Below are 26,541 nucleotides of genomic sequence, written 5' to 3'. Positions count from 1 at the left end.
GACTAAATCGGTAACTGTGGAGTGTCACTTTAAAGTGATGCAATGGGCTATATTGTCATTGTGAAACAAACCTTACACATGGCATTTATTGTTCTGTTTTTCTTAGAAAATTAAACCCAGCTCATATAAAAGTGAATGGTAAACGTGAAAATCAATCCCATTCAACTTTGAGTTAGTTAAAGTATGCCAATGAGTAGAAAGAGAGTCATTCTATGTCAGGGGCCAGTGCTCAGTATTTTGACTGTATTCTGACTGTTAGTTACAGAAAGCAACCTTGTCTAGACCAGAGGACATCTATGAAAACATGAGACGGTCAGCCAAGCCGATCACTGATCCTGATGACATGAATTACGCAGAGCTCAATATCAGGCCTGCTCCTTCACACAGGTAAATAACCACAGAGTGAGTGAGACGCTCAAAGTAAATTGCACAAGGAAAATAATGTGTATCAAAACAATTGCATAATAACTTGCAAAAACATGTACCCAACAATGCAACAGGCTTACATTACGTAGTATCTGTAATATAGTAATAACTACTAGGTAAATACAAATATAGATGTACAGTGTACAATATACAAAATAAATAGTAAAAAAGTGGATAATTATACAAATACAAACAAAAAATGATTACATGAGCACACAGGGTATGCCATTTAACAGATTATTAAAAAATAAGCATATCATATTGCTCTGTAATATAAAAGAGCTATGTATATTTCTCATGATTTCAACACTTGAAGAGATGTAATTTTGACACGTCGTTATTTCTTAATGAGATTATGCTGTATATTCAATGTGGAAATATGTTAGGATAAACTGTCCTTATCAAATAATGGTATGTCATTTACAGATTTCTTTGCAAATTAAAGTGAATATAGACTTCAATAAATAATGAGTTATGATTCAATGAATAAACTAACAATTTACAGCAGCCGTAAAGTACTGAAATATAACATGAATGTCACGTTCCTGACCTTATTTCCTTTGTTTAGTCTTTATTTAGTTGGTTAGGACGTGAGCTGGGTGGGTATATTCTATGTTCTGTGTTTCTATGTTTAGGTTTGTCATTTGGCCTGATATGGTTCTCAATCAGAGGCAGGTGTTTTTCATTGTCTCTGATTGGGAACCATATTTAGGTAGCCTGTTTTCACTGTTGGTTTGTGGGTGTTTGTTTCCTGTGTCAGTGTTTGTGCCACACGGGACTGTTTTGGTTAGATTTACTTTTGTTATTTTGTATTGTGTCTTGTTCAGTTGATTATATTAAAATCATGGACACTTACTACGCTGCGTCTTGGTCCGATCCCTGCTACACCTCCTCTTCAGACGAAGAGGAGGAAATCTGCCGTTACAATGAAAGTACTGAAATATAACATGAATGTACATATAAGGGAGGCGAAGTCAGGTGCAGGAGAGCAGAGTAGAGTAAACAGGCACACTTTTATTCCGGTCAAAAAATAGGCACAAAAATGACATCTAAGTGCCCAAAAAACACGGAACATGAAACAAAAGTATAGAGCGTGAACAAACACCATTAACAATAAACAATTACACACAAAGACATGGAGGGGAACAGAGGACTAAATACATGCAGTGTGATTATGGAATGAAAACCAGGTGTGTATGAAAAAAGACAAAACAAATGGATATGAGAAATGGAGCGGCGATGGCTAGAAAGCCGGTGACGTCGATCGCTGAACGTCGCCCGAACAAGGAGAGGAGCCGACTTCGGCGGAAGTCGTGACAGTACCTGAATATAAAAGGAAGGAAATGTAACACTTAACATGAGATTACACAGGGCTGGATGAAATTACAACCATCTGTTGATGTTAGACATTACAGTTCCCAGATAACTTTCCGAATCCTTATTCTTTCTCAACTTGGACTGTCCTGGGAACTCTCCAAAAACATTTAACTAAGACCCCCAACTCACAATACTTCCTCCTTTGGCATTTACAGGTTCCATTGTTCAGATACTAGGATGCCACTTCCTGTTCAGTAACTCAGGCCTCTGTGGCAGGATCTCCAATGGGGGACATTTTCCTGATAGGTCAGGTTAGAAATAAAATACAACTCAAAACAACTAGGCATGGAAATATTTAATGAGTCATTAGCTCAGTAACTAAATATGCACATGCAAATACAGGAAAATAAGACTAATAAGCCTATTCATTCTGAGAGGGTATTCCCGTGTTCGTCAGCTCAAGTCATGAAAGACTCTAGCAGTGGCAAGTGGGTGGTGGCTACCTAACAATTAAAATGGGTATCAAAAAATGGCTAAGGGTGTCACTTTGCACATGGGTAAATTAGTTATAATTTAATTAGTCAGTGATCAAACACACTTGCAAGTGTGGAGGTGCCTCTTTTTGCCATTTTTTATGGATCATAGCCCGTTTAGGGCGAGGGTGGGCTGTGTCCACTCCTCTGACATCGTCATCGGCCACCTACTCGAATTTGGTGAGGGGTGCTTTGTCGCACGTGACCTCCGCCTGCAACCCATTATTTGCTCCATTTTGTGTCTGCAGTTTTGGGATGCTATCCCTCTGTATGCCAAGCCTATTCAACTTCAAGTCTCTGCATTGAAGGACACACATAAACTGAGACTCAGGAGGGTTCATATAGAGAAACACACAACCACACTACAACCCTCTGAATATGTTACATTGAGGAACAGGCAGACAGTAGCCTAGAGAATAGCGTTACCCATTACAGGTGCCGTCACCCTCCTCCACAGTCTTCTTCCCAGGGACCTTCTGCCCAAACAGCTTGACAGCCAGGAACATCAGCATGCCGCAGCAGTTGATATAGCAACAGGTGGCGTCCACAGCAATCAGTAGCACCAAAAAGAGGAGCATGACAATGCCTGCCACAGCCCCTTTCCCCATCCCACCCTTGTTCATCTTGGCTACGGAAGGGGAAGGAGGGAGGTGTCACGTTCGTCGTATTGATGAGACCAAGGCGCAGCGTGATATGTATACATTCTTCTTTTAATGAAGAAATAACACAGAACAAACTAACAAAATAACAAAACGAACGTGAAGCTATAACCAAGAGTGCTGAAACAGGCAACTACACATAGACAAGAACCCACGAAACCAAAATGGAAAATGTCAACCTAAATAGGATCCCCAATCAGAGACAACAATAAACAGCTGCCTCTGATTGGGAACCAATTCAGGCCACCATAGACCTACAATATGCCTAGACTAACAAACACCCCTAGACATACAAAAACCCTAGACAAGACAAATAAACATACCCACCCTCATCACACCCTGACCTGACCAAAATAATACATAAAACATAGATAACTAAGGTCAGGGTGCGACAGGAGGAAAGGAGTGAGGGAGGGAATGAAAGGGATGGGGAGAAGGAGAGACACTGAGAAGGAGAGATAATCATAATTAAACTCAGTATTATAATTTATCCTGCTCTGGCTGCTCTGTTCTGTAACTGTTTTTATTTCAGAGATTTTTTACTTTATTGTGCAATAGTCCTTTTCCAGTATGTGACTGTGGTAAAGCTGTGAAACAGCTCACAAGGAATGACTGTCACGATCTATCACAAGGATGACGCTGGAGAGACGAAGCAGGTACGGGGAGTAACATTTAATAAATAACGGACATGGAACGAGACATAAACAGCTTAGCAAACAGAAAAACAATCAATGCAGAAGCAGGGAACAGAGCTGGGGAACTGACACATATAGGGGAGGAAATGAACAGGTGATAATAGAGTCCAGGTGAGTCCAATAACGCTGATGCGCGTGACAAGGAAAGGCAGGTGTACGTGAAGGATGGCAGGAGTGAGTGATGCAAGGCATTCTGGCGCCCTCAAGCGCCAGGAGGAGGGAAAGAGCGGGAGCAGACGTGACAATGACGTCACCAAATCATGAACTCATTTCTGGCACCTGTGCCTGTTTGCAAGCTCTGCCCGGGACTCTGTAAAAACTATTATAAGGTGAGAGCGCAGAAACGTGGTAGCGGAAGAGCTGGTCCTTCGATGAACGTGAGGCTCTGTAGCCCTTGCAACTATATTGCATTCACCCTATAATGGTGGGAGGGTTTCATTCCCTGCTGTGTAGGGCTGCCGACGACAATCAGATAAGAAAGCTTTTTTTGGGGTTACTCAGTGCACATTAGATATGTACCTACTGTTGGCCTGCAACTTGTCATAACTGCTGGTTCAGAAAGGGTGCACACGCTCAGACCCCACGGGAGCGTCTCGTCAGCTAGACAAGCTAAATGTTTTTAAATGTTTTAAATGTTTAGTGTCATGTCCGTGTCCTATTCATTTGGCCGAGTCCTACTAAATGTGTTTAGTTGTTAGGAGTAGATTTTCAAATTATAGCCTGGGTTATGAAGGGAGGATAGAACAGTTATTGTATCTTAAGAGGGCTGGGTCCTATATGTGCCTTCATCACTATCATGTGGGACTTTTGGCTGTTTGTATTGGTCCATGCACCTGTCTGCAGTGAAGTCGCATGCTTTAAGAGTATTTGATATCCAGTTTGCCGTGTAACTGCATGTTCCCACCTTTGTGTGCAGTGTCACCTCCTAGTGTGTAATTCAGCTCATAGCCTATGTGTGCCTTACACCACAGTCTTCTTCTTACTCAGGCTCAGTTGCATAGACAGCAGAAGTATAGTAGGGCGTCTCTCTGAGATATTCCACGCTGTTTTATGAAATTAAATGTTTTATAAAGTATATAATTGTTTGCTATATTGTTGTTGAGTTCTGGTGTATCCTTCACTCAGACAAACCGGTTAATCAAAAGGTGGTGGCAGCACTACGCTACTCTGCTCAATCCAGAATTTGTCCCACCTCTCGGAAGGTCTCAAGCTTTAATTCACTACTACAGTATGTTATAGCAGCTTACCAGGCTGTGGGACATTGAAGTTCAGCTTGGCTGGGCTGGAGGAGCCGTAGGAGTTGACGGCTAGCACCTCCATGTGGTAGTCTGATTTATACTGCAGGTCATGGAGGTTGATCACTGTCGAGTTGGACGGCAGGTCCTTCTCCCTCCAGTCCTCGTCCACCTTATTCTAAGAGAAAGACAGAGAGGGGGGTAAGGACATGTAAACTCTGTAATATCTTGAATGGCGCTGGAGAGAATGTCTGACGTTTTACATACTCCTAACCAACTGTGTTATTTTGTTATTTTTCTTGCGTTGTTTGTAACTTATTTTTGTACTTATTTTGTTCATAATGTTGCTGCTACCGCCTCTTATAACCGAAAATAACTTCTGGACATCAGAACAGTGATTACTCACCACGAACTGGAAAAAGGTTTTTCCTTTAACGAGTCCGATGTGAAGGATATACTGCTTCCCGAACACAGGCCCAAATCTCTGTCATTTGCGTGAAGAGAAGACCGAGAAAAAGGGGGCAGAGGTCAGGCTGCTGTCTGAAAATTCGTAGGCGAGCGAGTAAACCCCCAATGCCATCCGTTCTATTGGCCAATGTGCAATCATTGAAAAATATTTTTTAAATCGATGGCCTACAAGCAAGATTAAACAACCAATGGTACATTAAAAACTGTAGTATCTTATGTTTCACCGAGTCGTGGCTGAACAACGACATTAATAACATACAGCTGGCGGGCTATACACTGTATTGGCAGGACAGAACAGCAGCCTCTGGTAAGACAAGGGGTGGCGGTCTATGTATATTTGTAAACAACAGCTGGTGCATGATATCTAAGGAAGTCTTGAGGTTGCTCACCTGAGGTAGAGTATCTCATGATAAGCTGTGGAACAAACTATCTACCTAGAGAGTTTCTCTGTATTTTTCGTAGCTGTCTACATACCACCTCAGACCAATGCTGGCACAAAGACCACACTCAATGAGCTGTATACCACCATAAGCAAACAGGAAAACGCTCATCCAGAGGCGGCGCTCTTAGTGGCCAGGGACATAAATGCAGGGAAACTTAAATCCGTTGTACCAAATTTCTGCAGGCATGTTAAATGTGCAACCAGAGGGAAAAAACCTCTAGACCACCTTTACTCCACACACAGAGACACGTACAAAGCTCTCCCTTGCCCTCCATTTGGAAAATCTGACCATAATTCTATCCTCCTGATTTCTGCTTACAAGAAGAAATTTAAGCAGAAAGAACCAGTGACTCGGCCAATAAAAAAGTGGTCAGATGAAACAGATGCTAAGCTATAGGACTGTTTTTCTAGCACAGACTGGAATATGTTCCGGGATTCTTCCGATCGCATTGAGGAGTACACCACATCAGTCACTGGCTTCATCAGTGAGTGCATCGATGACGTCGTCCCCACAGTGACTGTACGTACATACCCCAACCAGAAGCCATGGATTACAGGCAACAACCGCACTGAGCTAAAGTTTAGATCTGCCAATTTCAAGGAGCGGGACTCTAACCCGGAAGCTTATTAGAAATCCCACTATGTCCTCCGACGAACCATCAAACATTCAAAGCATCAATACAGGACTAAGATCAAATCGTACTACACTAGCTCCGACGCTCGTTGGATGTGGCAGGGCTTGCAAACTATTACAGACTACAAAGGGAAGCACAGCCGAGAGCTGCCCAGTGACACAAGCATACCAGACTAGCTAAATAACTTCTAAGCTCGCTTCAAGGCAAGTAACACTGAAACATGCATGAGAGCATCAGCTGTTCCGGACAACTGTGTGATCACGCTCTCCGCAGCCGATGTGAGTAAGACCTTTAAATAGGTCAACATTCACAAGGGTGCAGGGCCAGGCGGATTAACAGGATGTGTACTCTGAGCATGCGCGGACCAACTGGCAAGTGTCTTCAGTGACATTTTCAACCTCTTCCTGTCTGAGTCTGTAATACCAACATATTTCAAGCAGACCACCACAGTCCCTGTGTCCAAGAACACTAAGGTAACCTGCCTAAATGACTACCGACCCGTAGCACTCACATCTGTAGCCATGAAGTGCTTTGAAAGGCTGGTCATGGCCCACATCAACACCATTATCCCAGAAACCCTAGACCCACTCCAATTTGCATACCGTCCCAACAGATCCACAGATAATGCAATCTCTATTGCACTCCACACTGCCAACTATTAACCTAAATCCAAGGACATGTTGAAATTTTTTGTTGATTTCCATGTTGAATTCACGTTAGTAACAACTCAACTCAATGTAAATCAAACTAAACGTTGAACTGACGTCTGTGTCCAGTGGAATGTTGTGTTAGTATTATCATAACAGAGTAGGAAGGTCAAGAGTGGCCTTACTCTGCAGGCGGAAGTCTGTGGAAGCGTTGCTAGCAGGACTGATAGCAATGCAGCTGTACAGCCCTCCATCTGAGGGAGTCACATTGTCAATGACCAGGACATAGCCATCCTCCATTCTCACTCAACCTCCACCAGCATCCTGTGTCCAAACACACACACAACCAGACAGGAACTGTCACGCTGGTATAAAGGATTTAGAGACAGGCACAGGAATACATCATCTGTGTTTTTCATACACCAAAAACATACACGTGTACAAAACACTGTGATGTTCCCAACCAAAAGAGCGAGGGTAAACCTCGTAGAACGACACGGGACGAGACCCATAATGCACAAAACACACAGCACAGGCTGAGACAACGGATAGGTACTCACACGACCAACCGACATGGGAACAATAATCGACAACCCAATGGGGAAACAAAGGGCACATTTATACAAATTCAATCAGTGAGGAATTGGAACTAGGTGTGCGTAATGACACAGTTCAGTGCAGCCTAGAAGGCCGGTGACGTCGACCTCCGGAACTGGTGAACAGAATGTGCAGCAGTACCGGGGGGATCCGTGACAGGAACTCCGAGGAGAGAAATATACAGAGGGAAAAAACTAATTCTCTGCCTGATTCTCCCCCAATGTTTTTAGTAATTAATGCCACTGTGTGAACATCTCATATCATCAGCCTTTTTAATAAAAAAATACGTCCGTCTTACCACTGTTACCAGGTGGTTATTGTTGGGATTCCTGACCCACTGCAGCGTGGGCATAGGGTGTCCTGAGACATTACAGGACGCTGAGAGAGTCTGGCCTGGCTCCACCTTCATCTTCTCCTGGCTCAGCACTGCTACAGGATGCTCTGGAGACACGTACAGAACATGAGACAGGACAAACTGAGTGCTTTGTGTAACAAACAAATTACAGCAGATAAAAATATGTGTACATTATTATGTATGTGTATGTATGTGTATCTTCTGTTAAATAGGAATTGTGAGTTGTGTGTTCAGATGGTTTTGAAGACCAGAAAGATATTGATATTGTGTATGGTTAAGCCAGCAAGATATCAGTATTGTGTATTGTTAAGCCAGCAAGATATTGGTATTGTGTCTAGTTATCGGACCTCTCTGAAATGAAAATGATGGGCCTCCCTTCAGCAAAATATTTTTACCTAAACCCTCCCTGAACACTTGAAAAAAAACAAGTGACCCTCCCCTATACTCAAAATAATTATTACAACATAAAGTGGATAGGAGAGAACATGTCTAACATTTACCCTCACTTCTTGGACAGACCAGAGCCATGAGGTTTTAGAAATTGTTATTTGTATTGTAAGCATTACATGGCAACGGAGGAATTTGTATTGCGCACACGGCTGCGGCTGGAGCCAGAAGGTTGTGGGTTGACAGTCCACCGTGGACAAGAGTAGGGGTGGAAAGATTTCCTTTATAGTAAAAACATTGCATAAATAATTTGGCAGGTCAGAGAAGAAATTGCCTTTTATAACAAATTACAGGCTAAGAATAGACATAATGGCCTATGTGTTTATCTTATCATATTTATCCAATACCAAATCAGTGTGTTTTGTTTTCAACTAAATTGTCCCTGTTTGTAAATAATTAAATCGTCTACATCCTGAGGAATCTTGAAGTTAGGCCTACCTTTCCAGCCCAGACAGAGTAGGCCTACCTTTCCAGCCCAGACAGAGTAGGCCTACCTTTCCAGCCCAGACAGAGTAGGCCTACCGACAGAGAAGAATATAAGCTTTAACTCCTGGTTACTCTTCTTACATGGCTTAACCCAACAAGAGAAGGTCACAAGTGTTTCCCTAAAAGCTGTCCGGGTTTAAACATCTTATTTTGCACAGAAAGTGAATAGCTTAATCAATTGATAGTTACAGAATTATACTGAACAAAAATATAAACGCAACATGCAACAATTTCAAAGATTTTACTGATTTACCATTCATAGAAGGAAATCCGTGTCACGCCCTGACCTTAGTATTCTTTGTTTTCTTTATTATTTTGGTTAGGTCAGGGTGTGACGAGGGTGGTATATGTGTTTTTGTCTTATCTAGGGATTTTTGTATGTCTAGGTGTGTGTGTCTAGTCTAGACATATGTAGGTCTATGGTGGCCTAGATTGGTTCCCAATCAGAGGCAGCTGTTTATCGTTGTCTCTGATTGGGGATCCTATTTAGGTTGCCATTTTCCAGGTTGGTTTGTCGGTTATTGTCTTTGTGATGTTGCATGTCTGCACTCATTGTTTATAGTGGTCACGTTCATTTTGTTGTTTTGTATTTTCGTTTGTTCAGTATATTTCTTTATTAAAAGAAGTATGTATTCAAATCACGCTGCGCCTTGGTCTCCTCTCTACGACGTTTGTGACAATCAGTCAATTGAAATAAATAAATTAGGCCCTAATCTATGGATTTCACGACTGGGCAGGGGCGCAGCCATGGGTGGGCCTGGGAGGGCATAGGCCCACCCACTGGGGAGCCAAGCACAGCCAATTACAATTAGTTTTTCTCCACAAAATTGTTTTTTAAAGACAGAAATACTCCTCAGCACCCCCCCTCCCCCTCCTCAGATGATCCGCGCAGGTGAAGAAGCCATATGTGGAGGTCCTGGGCTGGTGTGGTTACACGTGGTCTGTGGTTGTGAGGCTGGCTGGATGTACTGCCGAATTCTCTCAAATGACGTTGGAGGGAGTTTATGGTAGAGAAATTAACATTCAATTCTCTGGCAACAGATCTGTTGGACATTTCTGCAGTCAGAATGCCAATTGCACACTCAAAACGTGAGACATCTGAAGCATTTTATTGTAACTTGAAGAGCTTTCACACTGTGTATGTCAGGTTTACATCCTTTACGTTGTGTAGGAAGTATCAAGGATGAAGAGAATATTTCTGTTAAGATAGGAATGTGATTTTAGTTTTCTAACAAGATCATAGTTTTGTTCATGCTTTGCCTCGTAACTAGCCATGCCCAAGGGAGCTCAGAGAACATGTCAGTATGATGAAAACGCCCCTTTTTACCCGAGTGTATAAAAGATTGAGTTAAGAATGAACATACCAGACTAGAAGGACTCAAGCTGCAGCTTAGGTCTACATTGGTCACGACCCTGAAAATCTACACGAGGTGAAGATGACAAAGTAGTCTATAACAATCAATGTTACAGTTGAGTAGCTGTTCTAAGTACTGGATTTAAGAAAGTGAATTTAAGTAGGACCATCCGGTTATTCTCTTCAAATGATCGTAGACTACACTGCTCTAATCACCCCTCTGGGTGATCATCGACACGGTAGATTAGCCGTCTTCAGAAGACCACTCTTCCAGAACAAGTGCATAGTTCTTCATCAGACTATCAAGGCACAAGGCCTTGAAGCCATGGACAACTAAGAAGAAGGATATTGTGACCTCTGTGAACAATCAGAGCCTTAGACTTAAGAGCTTGGAAGAAGGCCCATCGGAACCTGGGTCCAGCAGAGATACTCAACGAAGGAAGACATTCAACACGTAAATACATGAATTAATTCTTACCCAAATGGGCGGCAGTTCGTGGCAAGGTATTATGATTACTGTGAGTGTAGTTTCCAAATGTATCCAAGTGTTGTCTCTCTTTCTCTCTCTCTCTCTCTCTCTCTCTCTCTCTCTCTCTCTCTCTCTCTCTCTTTAACTCTCCATATTTTGTAACAAGTGTCATATTGTGTTAGTCCGCTAGGGACCTATTTCCATCGTATTAATTAACCTCTTGTTAATAGGGGGCGCTGTTTTCACTTTGGGAAAAATCGTGCCCAAATTAAACGGCCTCGTACTCTGTTCTAGATCATACAATATGCATATTATTATTACCATTGGATAGAAAACACACAATTATATCTGTGAGTAAAACAGAACTCATTTGGCAGCAAACTTCTAAACAGGAAGTGAAAATTCTGAAAATGGGGCTCTGTGTCAGGGCTTGCCTATTCATTTGCCTTATATTTATGGATCTGTATGCACTTCTTACGCCTTCCACTAGATGTCAACAGGCAGTAGAATGTTGAATGGGGTGTCTAGCTTGATGTGAGACCGAATGAGAGCTTTTGGAGTGACAGGTCCGCCCTATTGGCAGTATTCAACTGCGCACCAGGGAACCCCACATTGTCTTCTGAAATGCGTTAGGTATACACGACGAAATGCTCCGTCTCGGACTTTATTGGATACATATGAGAAAAACATTATAAAGATGGATTTTCAACCGAGTTTACATTTACATTTACATTTAAGTCATTTAGCAGACGCTCTTATCCAGAGCGACTTACAAATTGGAAAGTTCATACATATTCATCCTGGTCCCCCCATGGGGAATGAAGCCACAACCCTGGCGTTGCAAGCGCCATGCTCTACCAACTGAGCCACACGGGACCATTGAGTTTGACCCGTTTATTCGACGTTTATTGTGACTTTTGGAATTTTTCGTTCCATGCGCCAAGAGATGATGGACACGTGTGCGCCACAATGCTAGCCAAAGTTGCTAATTCGACAGAAGAAATGGACATTCTAAAACAAAACAACGATTTATTGTGGAACTAGGACTCCTTGCACTACATTCTGATGGAAGATCATCAAAGGTAAGAGAATATTTATGATGTTATTTCGTATTTTGTGGTATATGTTGGCTCCAACAAGGCGGAGAATTGCTGGGCGCTGTCTCACAATATTGCATGCTGTACTTTGTACTAAAGTTATTTTTTTTTTTAAATCTAACACAGCGGTTGCATTAAGAACCAGTGTATCTTTCATTTGCTGTACAACATGTATTTTTTAGTAAAGTTTATGATGAGTTTTTTGGTTAGATTACGTGACTGTCCAAAATTTCTCCGGACAATTTGGTGCATTATGGCGACGTATTCACAATGTAAAACCACGATTTGTAGCTATAAATATGCACATTTTTGAACAAAACATAAATGTATTGTATAACATGATGTTATAAGACTGTCATCTGATGAAGTTGTTCAAAGGTTAGTGATTAATTTTATCTCTATTTGTGAGCTACCTTTGCGGTGGAAAAATGGCGTTGTGTTTTTGGATATTGTGGTGAGCTAACATAAATATATGTTGTGTTTTCACTGTAAAACACTTTAAAAAATCGGAAATATTGTCTGGATTCACAAGATGTTTATCTTTCATTTGCTGTACAACATGTATTTTTCATAAATGTTTTATGATGAGTATTTATGTATTTCACGTTGCTCTCTGTAATTATTCTGGCTGTTTTGGTGCTATTTGTGACGGTGGCTGCAATGTAAAACTACGATTTATACCTATAAATATGCACATTTTCGAACAAAACATAAATGTATTGTATAACATGATGTTATAAGACTGTCATCTGATGAAGTTGTTCAAAGGTTAGTGATTAATTTTATCTCTATTTGTGGGTTTTGTGAAAGCTACCTTTGCGGTGGAAACATGGCGTTGTGTGTTTGGCTATTGTGGTGAGCTAACATAAATATATATTGTGTTTTCGCTGTAAAACATTTTCAAAATCAGAAATGTTGGCTGGATTCACAAGATGTTTATCTTTCATTTGCTGTATTGGACTTGTGATTTCATGAAATTATATTATATGAATATCCCTGTGACGCTAGCCTAGGCTATGCTAGTCAGCTTTTCTGATGAGGATGATCCCGGATCCGGAGGGTGATTAAGTAGAGGTTTAAGTTTCTAATCAACAAGGGAAATCCATTAACTAATAGTACAGGTAGATAGCAATAAAAACGATACTACAGAGATACAAAATAAGTTAGAGTAAAAAAAAAAAGAACTTGAGGAGCTTATTCAAGAACGATCTAATGTAATCTATTACAAAAATAATGCAAACAGGATGGAACATGGAGAAAAATGCACAAAATTCTTCCTGAATCTCCAATACAGGAACACTAACAAAAATAATTTGCAGAAATGCGTTACTGAAGACGGAGTCATCTATGATTCCCCCAAATGATATTTTAAAAGAGGAAGCTAATTATTTTAGGCATATGTTCTCTTTCCGTCTCATCCTTTCCCACTGAATGAAGATTATGGTAAGGAATTCTTTCCAAATATTATAAAAAATTTAATTAACAAATGACTTAAATGTAAATGTAAAAATTAATAAATATTTACTCTGAGCTGTGCTTCGGTAGGTAGATGGAAGGCCGTGTTGCCCAACCGGGTCCTTTGTCCTTTGAAGAATGTCTCTGCTGCTGCTGCTGAGTGGTAGACTGGATACTCTGTCTGTCCTAATTTACGTTTGCAGCTGCTGTTGCTAACAACGTCTAGGAGGTATCACTTCTATAGTGAATAAGAGTTCAAAGTTCATACCATTCGCAAACAAATCTCATGCTGAGGTCGGCTTAGTTCTGTAGCTGACATGTTATCTGAACCGGCCGTTTGCGGCCGCAACGGAAGCCCGAGAGGCAGCCTCAAAAAATGTTTTGGGGGGGCACACGGTGTGCTTGGCGGAGCCAGGTTTCAGACCAGAGCCAACTCCCCGCACTCGCTTTAAGGAGCGTGTGACCGTTCAGGCACCATGCGGTGATACGTTATGGAGTGATACGCAGTGTGTCTCCAGTGCGCATTCACAGCCCGGTGCGCTCGGTGACAGTTCTCCGCACTTGCCGTGCGAAAATGAGCATCCAGCCAGGACGGGTTGTGCCGGCTCAGCGCTCCTGGTCTCCAGTACGTCTCCTCGGACCAGGATATCCTGCGCTGGATCTATGCACTGTGTTTCCAGTGCGCCTTCACACCCCAGTGTGTCCTGTGTCAGCGCCCCGCACTTGCCGGGCTAAGGTGAGCATCCAGCCAGGATGGGTTGTGCCAGCTCTACGCTCTAGACCTCCAGTGCGCCTCCACAGTCCAGTACGTCCTGTGCCTCCTTCCCGCACTCACCCTGAGGTGCGTGTCATCAGCCCGGTGCCACCTGTACCGGTCCCACGCATCAGGCCTCCAGGGCGCCTCCACAGTTCAGGGCTTCCGGCGACAGTTCCCAGCCCAGAGATTCCGGCGACAGTTCCCAGTCCAGAGCTTCCGGCGACGGTCCACAGTCCGGAACCTCCAACGACGGTCCACAGTCCGGAACCTCCTACGACGGTCCACGGTCCGGAACCTCCTACGACGGTCCACGGTCCGGAACCTCCTGAGACGGTCCGGTCCATGGTCTGGAACCTCCTGAGACGGTCCGTGGTCCGAAGCCGCCCCCGACGGTAGATGCCCACCGGGACCCTCCCCTATTGAGTCAGGTTTTGCGGTCGGAGTCCGTAGCTTTGGGGGTGGGGGGGGGTACTGTCATGCCCTGACCATAGAGAGCTGTTTATTCTCTATGTTGGTTAGGTCGGGGTGTGATTAAGGGTGGGTTATCTAGGGGAATTGTATGTCTATGTTGGCCTGGTGTGGTTCCCAATCAGAGGCAGCTCTTTATCGTTGTCTCTGATTGGTGATCATATTTAGGTAGCCATTTCCCAATTGTGCTTTGTGGGATCTTGTCTAGGTATAGTTGCCAGTGAGCATTATATCAGCTTCACGTTTCGTTTGTGCGCTTTATTGTTTTTGTTCTTTGAGTTTTTCTCTTCCTAATAAAAGGGATGGAAACATACCATGCTGCATCTTGGTCCACTCCTTATAACGATCGTGACACCGTGTTATCATTTAGTTTGCTAGTAAATAAATAATCAAATCAGTGTGTGGTACGGAATGATCAGTAAGACTCGGGTTTGTGCAGATTGAAGAAGTATGCAACGTTCAGAATGAGACTGATATGAGGTAATGATTAATAAGTGACTTTTATCGATATATAACATATCTTTAGAGTTTAACTCTATAAACAACTTCTTCCGTCCGTGGTGCCCCAAATTCCTAATGACTTAATTGTTACATGATTAATTTAATCGGGTGACAATTAAACATAGTTAGCTGATTCGATAAATAAGTCATCACATTAATGAAAGTCATGTCATGACAATATATATAGTACCACACACCTACTCATTCCAGGGTTTTTCTTTATTTTTACTATTTTCTACATTGTAGAATAATAGTGAAGACATCATTTGGACATTTTTGAACTATAAAAACGGTTTTAAGTCAAACTCCTCATGAAGGCCAAGAGGAGACAGTGGGTTGAGCCTGTGTATCCAGAAAGACTCCCTTTGAAGAAGTTTCTTCTCAATGTTCCCTCCCCTACGTGACATCTTGACCATTTCTATTCCAATGTATCTCAGATAATTAATAGGATGTTCAGCTTGTACAAAATGAACAGAGACCGTGTTTTGTGTCTCACCTGTCTATATATTTATGCGGTGCTCACTGATCCGGATCTCAAGGCTTCTACAGGTTTTCCCTATGTAAGACAGACCGCAGGGACATTTCAACATGTAAAAAACATTAGTGGACATGCAGGTAATCAGGCCTTTGATCCTAAATCTTTGTCCTGTGCAGGGGTGGGTAAATTAGTAATTTGAATGTTGATATTGTGAACCTATGCTATATATTTTTACCTCCTTGTTGTGTTCAGTAATATGGTGTCGTAGCTCAGTTGAGTATTGAATACTGTTGCTTTAAGAATGTATCAGTCAAGTTGTGCGTAAACCGAGGTGTGAGGGTTGGATGAGTGAGTTTTTTTACGAGTTGTTAACATGTTGATTTGAAGTAAAACGTTCAGTTTAATTGCACAACAAGCCTCCTTGCATTTGTAACATTTGGCGACGAGGATGGCCGAGTTTAGCTTACCTCCACCATCTCCATTTCTTCCGGTCCCTGGAGAACCACATGTTCCATGGAATCGCTGGTTTCAATCCTTTCAGTTGTATATGGTAGCTATCAATCTGCATGGAGCTGCCGATGCACGAAAACAGGAGATTATGCACCACTTATGCACCATTATGCACCACTAGAAAACACTTAAGATTGGAAAACAAATGGAATTTGCTCTCGCTGAGCTACTTAAACTACAGAGCGCATCTCAGGGGGCGGGGCTTCACACACTGGCTGAGGCACCAGTGCAAAATGTGCAGGAAACCACTGGGGGGTGACTGTTTAAATTGTGGCTCCAGTGGGAATGTTACAAGAGCATCAACATGTTCAGCAAGGGACAATGATACAGTCAACAAAGATGTCAAACCAATAATCCAGCCATTGCGAAGGGTTCCGCTGACCCGTTGGGAGCCCATTGACAAGAGACTTGAAAACCTCCTGGAGAATGACATCATCGAGCCCATTGACGCCTCGTCATGGGTCTCAAACCTGGTCGTTGCGCCCAAGAAAAATGGCAATCTTCGGATCTGCATGGACCTCAGGGCCGTGAACAAAGCTATTATTCCCGGCAAGTACCCACTACCAACCGCTGAGGAGCTCACAACCCATTTTTATGGATCCATGTTATTCAGCAAACTTGACCTGAGGCAAGGATACCTCCAGGTTCCCCTGGCACATGAGTTGAGATCTCACTGCATTTATAACACACAGCAGGTGTTTCATCAGCTCTTCGAGAACGGGGCCAGACTCAACACTAAAAAGTGTGTGTTTGGGGTGTCAGACATTGAATTCATTGGATACAGGCTCTCCAGCCAGGGCATCACCCCCATCCTGTCCCATGTGGATGCCATTCTCACCTTGCCTGAGCCTCAGTCCGCAGCACAGCTGGCGTCATTCCTCAGCATGGCAACATACTACTTACGGTTTCTTCCAAACAACACTGAGACAACTGCTCCTGTTCGACAGCTTCTGAAAAAATACGCACCATGGATATGGACTCAGGACTACTGGGATGCTGTGCAGGAGCTCAAAGTGCAGCTCACATCGACCCCAACACTGGCTCACTTTGACACATCAGCACAAATGATTGTCACCTGTGATGCCTCTACACTCGCCCTTGAAGCTGTTTTGTCTCAACTGCATGGAGGCGTGGAACGGCCAGCGGCTTTTGCCTCATGGGCCTTTTCTCTGACTGAACAAAAGTACTCTGTGAGAGAGCGGGAGGCCCTGACTTGCATGTGGGAGTGTGAGCGCTGGAACTTGTACTTGTATGGCAGACCATTCAAACTCAAAATATGGTGTCGTAGCTCAGTTGAGTATTGAATACTGTTGCTTTAAGAATGTATCGGGCACGTTGTGCGTAAATGGAGGTGTGAGGGTTGGATGAGTGAGTGTTGTACGAGTTGTTAACATGCTGAATCAAAGTAAAGATGTTCAGTTTAATTGCACAACAAGCCTCCTTGCATTTGTAACACTCCTGTTTCAGGAAGTGATGTCCCTGACTACTGCCCCTATAGGACCTTCCACCCCCACCTGGGATATGCATGCCTGATGAAGAAATAAGGGTCAAAACGTGTTATAATAAAATCACCTGGGAGCATGAGCAGCAGTGTGCAGCGTTTTTCATTTTATGAACATATATTTTTTTATGTTGTGGTAATGTGCAGTGGCCTATATATCAAATATGTATTGGATAACGTCACAATCGTTTGCTATTTTTCTTAACTTGGGCTTTTTTCATTTAGTGCTCATAAAATGTATTTAATGTATGGCTCGTCAGGCTTAGGTAGCATTAGGCTTGAATTTTAGATTAAATCTCTAATCAAATCAAAACATAGGACTATTTATATGCTTTGAAATTACACTTCCGGTTTTGGCGGGAAATACCAGATAACCTGGAGAAAAATGTTTTATTCTCGGGATGGAACGTTTGTAAAACACCTGAAAAATATTCAACCCTAGTCCATACTTCAGTCCAGTTGGTGGCAGTAAAGCAACTTTAAATTGGTTCCGACCGCCATATAAATCCACTGAAGAAGAAGAGAGTGGGACTTTCCCAGCGCAATCTGCTGTACTCTCTCTTTGTTCCTTGTTTTCAATAGATGGGGTACGTGTTAACACATGATTCCACAAATGTTTAACATAGTCCATGGATTATTAGAAGCCGATTTCAAAGAGTGTATGTCTCTCTGTCTTTCTTTCAGATTGCACGTGGTCTCCATACTGTTTATTATCAGTAAGTAAAAAAGTGTTACCATATATCATCAGTGGTAACTACAACCAGTCAACAACCCAGAGCAGTGGCAGCTCCGTACAGTGACATCGCCCTTAGCTGCTCTTTCCCTTTGTCTAAAAACCTGAACCTCAACAACGTGATTGTCAACTGGCAGTGTGGATAGTCAGAGGTGGTCCACAGCTATTACCATGGGAGAGATTAGCTGGAAAGACAGAGTGATGTTTACAAGGGACGCACTCATCTGTTTGAAGACCAGCTCACTGTGGGAAAGGCGTCACTTAGACTGAGTGGTGTGCAGCTGAGTGACCAGGGCCCATACACCTATGATGTGATGGATGAACAGGGAAGCACCAAGGAAAGCTACAACTTTTAGTGGCAGGTTAGAGAGTATTTATTTTTGTCCATTCAGATTTAAAAAAAATATTGCATCTATGAGGGACTAAGAGACTTAAAAGTATTAAGCTATCTGCACAAAATCAGCTTATTGTCATCTACTTGCCTAAAGCCCTTTGCAGTCAGAATTCTCATTTGTTAAGAGCTGAATAAGAGTATTGTTGTTGTTGTTTTTGTTTACCCCTAGCCCCCTTCAAGGAGCCCCAGCTCTCTATACAGTCATCCTGTGACAGCTTCATCATCACCCTCAGCTCCTCTCAGGGTTTCTCCCAGCCTGATGTGGGGTGGACGGACTCCATTGGAGGAGACATCTCCAATCAGAGCCACAGCTGTATCAGCCTGGACAGCAGGGGCGCTATGAGGTCCACAGCTCCATGGAGGTTCTGCAATATTTCCCCATTATTCTTTTCAAAATTCTTCAGGCTCTGTCAAGATGTTGGGGATCATGGCTAGACAGCAATGTTCAAGTCTTGCCATAGATTTTCAAGCAGATTTAAGTCAAAACTATACTTGGCCACTCAGGAACATTCACTGTCTTCATGGTAGGCTGGAGTACGCTACTCCAGTGTAGATTTGTCCTTATGTTGTAGGTTATTGTCCCGCTGAAGGCTGAATTCCTCTCCAAGTGTCTGGTGTAAAGCAGACTGAAACAGGTTTTTCCTACAGGATTTTGCCTGTGCTTGGCTCCATCCTGTTTCTTTTTATCCTGAAAAACTCCCCAGTCTTTGCCGATATCAAGCATACCCATACCATGATGCAGCCACCACCATGCTTGAAAATAAGGAGGCAGTTACTCAGTGATGTGTTGTGTTGGATTTGCCCAAAACATAAGACTTTGCATTAAGGCCAAAAATCTAATCTATTCCTTTGTCGTGTATTTTTTTCTTCAGTATTACTTTAGTGCCTTGTTGCATACAGGATGCATGTTTTGGAATATTTGTATTCTGTATATTTGTATTCTTCTTTTCACTCTTTTAGGTCATTATTGTGGAGTCACTACAATGTTGTTGATCCATCTTCAGTTTTCTCCAATGAACTCCAGAGCTGTTTAAAATCACCAATGGCCTCATGGTGACATCCCTGAGCAGTTTCATTCCTGTCCTTCAGCTCAGTTCAGAAGTACGACTGTATCTTTGTTGTGTATGTGTGGTTTAATACATCATCCACAGTGTAATTCTTAACTTGACCATGCTTAAAGTGATATTAAGTGTTATTGATTTGTTATTGTTCCCCATCTATCAATCATTGCCCTTCGTTATGAGTCTTTGGAAAAGCTCCCTGGTCTTTGTAGTTGAATTTGTGCTTTAAATTCAATACTTGACTGAGGGACCTTATAGATGTTGTATGTAAGGGGGACTGGTGAGTTCATATACTAACTTATTTTTTGATTTGGTAAGCCAAATGTTACTCCTGAACAAATTTTCCTAAACAAAGGTGGTGAAAACTTATGCAGCAACTATACTGAACAAAAATACAAACACAACATGCAAAGTGTTGGTCCCATGTTTCTTGAGCTGTAATAAAAGGTCCCAGAATTTTTCCATAAGCACAAAAAGCTAATTTGTTTACATCCCTGTTAGTGAACATTTCTCCTTTGTCAAGATAATCCATTCACCTGACAGGTGTGCCCATACCTAGTCATGTGAAATCCATAGATTAGGGTTAGGGTTAATTCATTTCTGTCACGTTCTGACCTTAGTTCCTTTTTTATGTCTTTATTTTAGTTTGGTCAGAGCGCGAGTTGGGGTGGGCATTCTATGTTGTTTTTCTATGTTTTGTTCTGTATGTTATATTTCTATGTGTTTGGCCTAGTATGGTTCTCAATCAGAGGCAGGTGTCAGTCGTTGTCTCTGATTGGGAGCCATATTTAGGTAGCCTGTTTTTCATTGTGTTTTGTGGGTGATTGTTTCCTGTGTGTCACGATCGTGTGGAGGAGAGACGGACCAAAACGCAGCATGTGGAAAATAAGCCATCTTCTTTTATTTTACTACGAAGATGAACATGAAACGAAACACTATTACAAACTATACAAAAACAACAAACGACCGTGAAGCTATAAACGTAGTGCACACACACATGCTACAAACGTTCAACATAGACAATTCCCCACCAACAGCTAAAGCCTATGGTTGCCTTAAATATGGCTCCCAATCAGAGACAACAATAACCAGCTGTCTCTAATCGAGACCCAATTCAGGCAACCATAGACTTTCCTAGATACCTACACTCAACCATAGACACAGCTAGACTACTATACTAAACATAAACCCAACTACTCTAATAAACCCCCTAAACCTTACAACCACCCTAGACACTACAAAAAACACATACATTCCCCATGTCACACCCTGACCTAACTAAAATAATTAAGAAAACAAAGAATACTAAGGCCAGGGCGTGACATAACCCCCCCCTTAAGGTGCGAACTCCGGGCGCACCAGCACATAGTCTAGGGGAGGGTCTGGGTGGGCGTCCGTCCACGGCGGCGGCTCCGGGACTGGTCGTGGTCCCCACCCCACCATAGTCACTTACGTAGCCTCCTCCAAATGGCCACCCTCCAAATTAACCCCACCGGACTAAGGGGCAGCACTGGACTAAGGGGCAGCACCGGACTAAGGGGCAGCACCGGACTAAGGGGCAGCACCGGACTAAGGGGCAGCACCGGACTAAGGGGCAGCACCGGACTAAGGGGCAGCACCAGGATAAGGGGCAGCACCAGGATAAGGGGCAGCACCAGGATAAGGGGCAGCACCAGGATAAGGGGCGGATCCTGGCTGGCTGGCGGATCCTGGCTGGCTGGCGGATCCTGGCTGGCTGGCGCTGGCGGATCCTGGCTGGATGACGGCTCTGGCGGATCCTGGCTGGATGACGGCTCTGGCGGATCCTGGCTGGATGACGGCTCTGGCGGATCCTGGCTGGATGACGGCTCTGGCGGATCCTGGCTGGATGACGGCTCTGGCGGATCCTGGCTGGATGATGGCTCTGGCGGATCCTGGCTGGATGACGGCTCTGGCTGGTCATGGCTCGCTGACGGCTCTGGCTGGTCATGGCTCGCTGACGGCTCTGGCTGGTCATGGCTCGCTGACGGCTCTGGCTGGTCATGGCTCGCTGACGGCTCTGGCTGGTCATGGCTCGCTGACGGCTCTGGCTGGTCATGGCTCGCTGACGGCTCTGGCTGGTCATGGCTCGCTGACGGCTCTGGCTGGTCATGGCTCGCTGACGGCTCTGGCTGGTCATGGCTCGCTGAAGGCTCTGGCTGATCCGGTCTGGCGGAAGGCTCTGGCTGATCCGGTCTGGCGGAAGGCTCTGGCTGATCCGGTCTGGCGGAAGGCTCTGGCTGATCCGGTCTGGCGGAAGGCTCTGGCTGATCCGGTCTGGCGGAAAGCTCTGGCTGATCCGGTCTGGCGGAAGGCTCTGTAGGCTCATGGCAGATGGGCGGCTTTGCAGGCTCATGGCAGACGGGCGGCTTTGAAGGCTCAATACAGACGGGCAGTTCATGCGGCGCTTGGCAGACGGACAGTTCAGACGGCGTTGGGCAGACGGGCAGTTCAGGCGCCGTTGGGCAGACGGGCAGTTCAGGCGCCGCTTGGCAGACGGGCAGTTCAGGCGCCGCTTGGCAGACGGGCAGTTCAGGCGCCGCTTGGCAGACGGGCAGTTCAGGTGCCGCTTGGCAGACGGGCAGTTCAGGCGCCGTTGGGCAGACGGCAGACTCTGGCCGGCTGAGACGCACTGTAGGCCTGGTGCGTGGTGCCGGAACTGGAGGTACCGGGCTAAGGACACGCACCTTCAGGCTAGTGCGGGGAACAACAACAGGGCACACTGGACTCTCAAGGCGTACTATAGGCCTGATGTGTGGTACCGGCACTGGTGGTACCGGGCTGAGGGCACGCACAACAGGGCGAGTACGGGGAGAAGGAACAGTGCGTACAGGGCTCTGGAGACGCACATGAGGCTTGGTGCGTGGTACCGGAACTGGTGGTACCGGACTGGAGACACGCACCTCAAGGCTAGTGCGGGGAGCAGGGACAGGGCACACTGAGTTCTCAAGGCGCACTATAGGACTGGTGCGTGGTACCGGAACTGGTGGTACCGGGCTGAGGGCACGCACCTCAGGACGAGTGCGGGGAGAAGGATCAGTGCGTACAGGGCTCTGGAGACGCACAGGAGGCTTGATGCGTGGTGCCGGGACTGGAGGCACTGGGCTGGAGACACACACCACAGGGAGAGTGCGTGGAGGAGGAACAGGGCTCTGGAGACGCACTGGAAGCCTGGTGCGTGGTGTCAGCACTGGTGGTACTGGGCTGGGAACACACACCACAGGGCTAGTGCGAGGAGCAGTAACAGGACGCACAGGACTCTGGAGACGCACAGGAGGCTTTGTGCGTGCTGTAGGCACTGTCTTAACCAGACGGCTAGCACGCTCCTCAGGACGAGTATGGAGAGCTGTTCCCGGTGACATTAACTCACCAACACGTTCATTCGGACGAATGCCGTGCCTCATGCACCAAACCAGTACATCCCTCATAACTCTCTCCTCCAATTTCTCCATTAACTCCTTTACTGTCTCTGCGTCACTCACCTCCAAATCCGCCCTCACCGGCTCCTTACGGTAAGCAGGAGGAATTGGCTCACGTCTCCCGACTGACCCAACTAAACTACCCGAGAGCCCCCCCCCCCCAATAATTTTTTGGGTTTGACTTACGGGCTTCCAGCCTTGTTTCCTTGCTGCCTCCTCATATCGCCGCCTCTCCTCTTTCGCTGCCTCCAGCTCAGCTTTGGGACGGCGATATTCTCCTGGTTGAGCCCAGGGTCCTTTTCCGTCCAATATTTCCTCCCATGTCCACGAGTCCTGGTTACTTTGCCGCTGTTGTTGGTTCCGCTCATGCTGCTTGATCCATGGTTGGTGGGGAATTCTGTCACGATCGTGTGGAGGAGAGACGGACCAAAACGCAGCATGTGGAAAATAAGCCATCTTCTTTTATTTTACTACGAAGATGAACATGAAACGAAACACTATTACAAACTATACAAAAACAACAAACGACCGTGAAGCTATAAACGTAGTGCACACACACACATGCTACAAACGTTCAACATAGACAATTCCCCACCAACAGCTAAAGCCTATGGTTGCCTTAAATATGGCTCCCAATCAGAGACAACAATAACCAGCTGTCTCTAATTGAGTCCCAATTCAGGTAACCATAGACTTTCCTAGATACCTACACTCAACCATAGACACAGCTAGACTACTATACTAAACATAAACCCAACTACTCTAATAAACCCCCTAAACCTTACAACCACCCTAGACACTACAAAAAACACATACATTCCCCATGTCACACCCTGACCTAACTAAAATAATTAAGAAAACAAAGAATACTAAGGCCAGGGCGTGACACTGTGTTAGTGTTTGCACCATACGGGACTGTTTCGGTTTTCATTTATTCTCTTGTTTTTTTGTATTTTGTATTCAATTTCGATTAAATGATATTATGGATACGTACCACGCTGCATTTTGGTCCTCCTCTCCTTCCACCAACGAAAGCCGTTACAATTTCAATTGACTGATTTCCTTATATGAACTGTAACTCACTACAATCGTTGAAGTGGTTGCATGTTGTGTTTAGATTTTTTTTCAGTATATACTTTTGTTACTTAGGTTTTACTAATTTGTTGAATTTTCTTTTCACTTTGACATTATGGAGTATTTTGTGTAGATCAATGAAAAATGTCCTAAATTAAATCTATTTCAATCCCACTTTGTAACACAACAAAATTAGAAAAAATCCAAGGGGGGTGAATACTTACGATACCCACTGAAAGGATTACTTTTCTGATATGATTTGCATGATGGGACAAGGGAATTACCATAACTGTGTGCACTCAATACCACACCCACACTCTCCCACTATCGCTCTCACACATTTTAGATGGTAAGAGCTGCTCTAACTTCACCATGTGGAGAGACGTAGGCTTGCAACCCCATAACAACTACAGTATGCTGGTGAACAGTAAGCAGTCAGATCACAAAATGTTTTTACATAGCTGAAATGTAGAGTATGTTTACTCTAATCGATATTTATGGACGTACATTTTGCCCAATGTTATTGTCAAAGGTTTCCCAACAACTGTGGGAAAGGTACTATCCACCTTACAGTTGGACTGGTTGAAAAGTTGATCCTACACCACGAGGTGGATGTAACGTCTGGGGCATATTACAGAAATATTTCAAATTTCATTACATGGCACTTGGAGTCACTCTGTGAGACAGTTCATTACATTAACATTTTACCGTTGCTGCAATGCAGGCATTTTGAAAAGCAACTGTTCAACAAGCACATCAACAAATAGTTGTTACAAGTTGTAACAAGGCATGCTCAACTAACCTTGAGCCAACCACAGGAGGTACATGTACAAATACAACACACCTACAGTACTCCTCCATCCCCACCTTAAGTATATTCGTTTTCTAGATCCGCACATTGACCCAGCAGGAAAAGGTTACTAATAGGAACTTTTCATTTTATGGGAGGAATTTGCATTGTCACTGTAACGCTCCTCCTCTTCGTCTGATGAGGAATAGGAAGGATCGGACCAAAACACAGCGTGGTAAGTGTCCATGTTAATTTTAATAAATAAACTGAACACTGCAATAACAAAAATAAACAACAAAGAGAGTGAACGAAATGAAACAGTTCTGCAAGGTGAAGACAACAAAAAAGAAAACAATTACCCACAAACACATGTGGGAACAGGCTACCTAAGTATGGTTCTCAATCAGAGACAACGATTGACAGCTGCCTCTGATTGGGAACCATACCAGGCCAAACACATAGAAAAGGACAACATAGAACAAAACATAGAATGCCCACCCCAAATCACGCCCTGACCAAACCAAAATAGAGACATAAAAAGGATCTCTACGGTCAGGGCGTGACAGTACAACCCCCAAAGGTGCGGACTCCGGACGCAAACACCTAAACCTATAGGGGAGGGTCTGGGTGGGCATCTATCCGCGGTGGCGGCTCTGGTGCGGGACGTGGACCCCACTCCACCTTAGTCTTGACCCACTTAGGTGGCGCCTCTGGAGTGGCGATCCTCGCCGCTGACCCCGGACTGGGTACCCTTGCAGCGGGCCCCGAACAGGAGGGAGACTCTGGCTGCTCCGGACAGGAGGGAGACTCTGGCTGCTCCAGACAGGAGGGAGACTCTGGCTGCTCCGGACAGGAGGGAGACTCTGGCTGCTCCGGACAGGAGGGTTAGGGCTTAGCACAGGCACAGGACTCACCAGGATGGGGAGACATGCAGGAGGCCTTGTCCTTGGCCGAGGCACCGGATGCACTGGGCCGTGGAGGCGCACTGGAGGTCTCGAGCAACGAGCCTGCACAACCCGTCCTGGCTCGATGCCCACTCTAGCCCGGCCGATGCGAGGAGCTGCGATGTAGCGCACCGGGCTATGAACATGTACTGGAGACACCGTGCGCTCCACCGCATAACACGGTGCCTGACCAGTACGACGCTCCACCCGGTAAGCACGGGGAGTTGGCTCAGGTCTCCTACCTGACTCCGCCAATCTCCCCATGTGCCCCCCCCCCCCCCCCCCCAAAAAAAAATCTGGGGCTGCCTCTCGTGCACGTTACCTCGAGCCAACTCCTCGTAGCGTCGCCGCTCCGCTTTAGTTGCCTCCAGCTCCTCTTTAGGACGGCGATACTCTCCCGGTTGTGCCCAGGGTCCCTTTCCGTCCAAGATTTCCTCCCATGTCCAGGAGTCCATTCCACACTGCTTGGTCCTCTTTTGGTGGGTAGTTCTGTAACGCTCCTCCTCTTCGTCTGATGAGGAATAGGAAGGATCGGACCAAAACGCAGCATGGTTAGTGTCCATGTTAATTTTAATA

At 44.7% G+C, this 26,541-nt stretch overlaps 1 protein-coding gene and 1 long non-coding RNA gene across 7 annotated transcripts; one reads left to right on the top strand and one right to left on the bottom strand.

Moving 5' to 3' along the window:
- Positions 1-1,420: 1,420 nt before the first annotated feature.
- Positions 1,421-16,265, bottom strand: LOC139573461 (neural cell adhesion molecule 1-B-like). Of its 6 annotated transcripts, none has more exons than XR_011674605.1 (7): positions 7,618-7,924; positions 7,243-7,381; positions 4,878-5,043; positions 2,703-2,904; positions 2,448-2,573; positions 1,933-2,042; positions 1,421-1,749 (listed from the first exon to the last, which is right to left on the bottom strand). XR_011674605.1 is itself a non-coding variant. In XM_071396928.1 (7 exons), the coding sequence occupies exons 3-7, from the start codon at positions 8,061-8,063 to the stop codon at positions 1,599-1,601; spliced, it is 708 nt and encodes a 235-aa protein (XP_071253029.1). In that variant the 5' UTR covers positions 8,064-8,095; positions 15,540-15,599; positions 15,989-16,257; the 3' UTR covers positions 1,421-1,598. The 6 variants fall into 6 exon arrangements, 4 of the variants coding, with proteins under 4 accessions (XP_071253029.1, XP_071253031.1, XP_071253032.1 ...); XM_071396928.1 differs by lacking the exons at positions 1,933-2,042; positions 2,448-2,573; positions 7,243-7,381; positions 7,618-7,924 and adding exons at positions 5,272-5,349; positions 7,953-8,095; positions 15,540-15,599; positions 15,989-16,257; XR_011674606.1 differs by lacking the exon at positions 7,618-7,924 and having other exon boundaries at positions 7,243-7,418.
- Positions 16,266-18,059: 1,794 nt separating this feature from the next.
- On the top strand, positions 18,060-20,187 carry LOC139573464 (uncharacterized). Its single transcript, XR_011674609.1, has 3 exons — positions 18,060-18,119; positions 18,217-18,627; positions 18,829-20,187. It is a non-coding gene; the product is annotated as an uncharacterized lncRNA (long non-coding RNA).
- Positions 20,188-26,541: the final 6,354 nt, after the last annotated feature.

The sequence above is a fragment of the Salvelinus alpinus genome, chromosome 4 (assembly GCF_045679555.1).
Source record: "Salvelinus alpinus chromosome 4, SLU_Salpinus.1, whole genome shotgun sequence".
Lineage (NCBI taxonomy): Eukaryota > Metazoa > Chordata > Actinopteri > Salmoniformes > Salmonidae > Salvelinus > Salvelinus alpinus.
Note: the sequence above shows the minus strand (reverse complement) of the source record. Positions and strands in the feature narration are given on the sequence as shown.

What these genes read in the sequence shown, in the direction of transcription:
- LOC139573461 (XM_071396928.1), bottom strand. Translation starts at nt 8,063, where the DNA reads ATGAAGGTGGAGCCAGGCCAGACTCTCTCAGCGTCCTGTAATGTCTCA. An exon ending in CTTCAATGTCCCACAGCCTG is followed by an intron (nt 2,905 to 4,877) that starts GTAAGCTGCTAT and finishes CCCCTTCCGTAG; the next exon opens with CCAAGATGAACAAGGGTGGG. An exon ending in GGTGACGGCACCTGTAATGG is followed by an intron (nt 1,750 to 2,702) that starts GTAACGCTATTC and finishes TTTTATATTCAG; the next exon opens with GTACTGTCACGACTTCCGCC.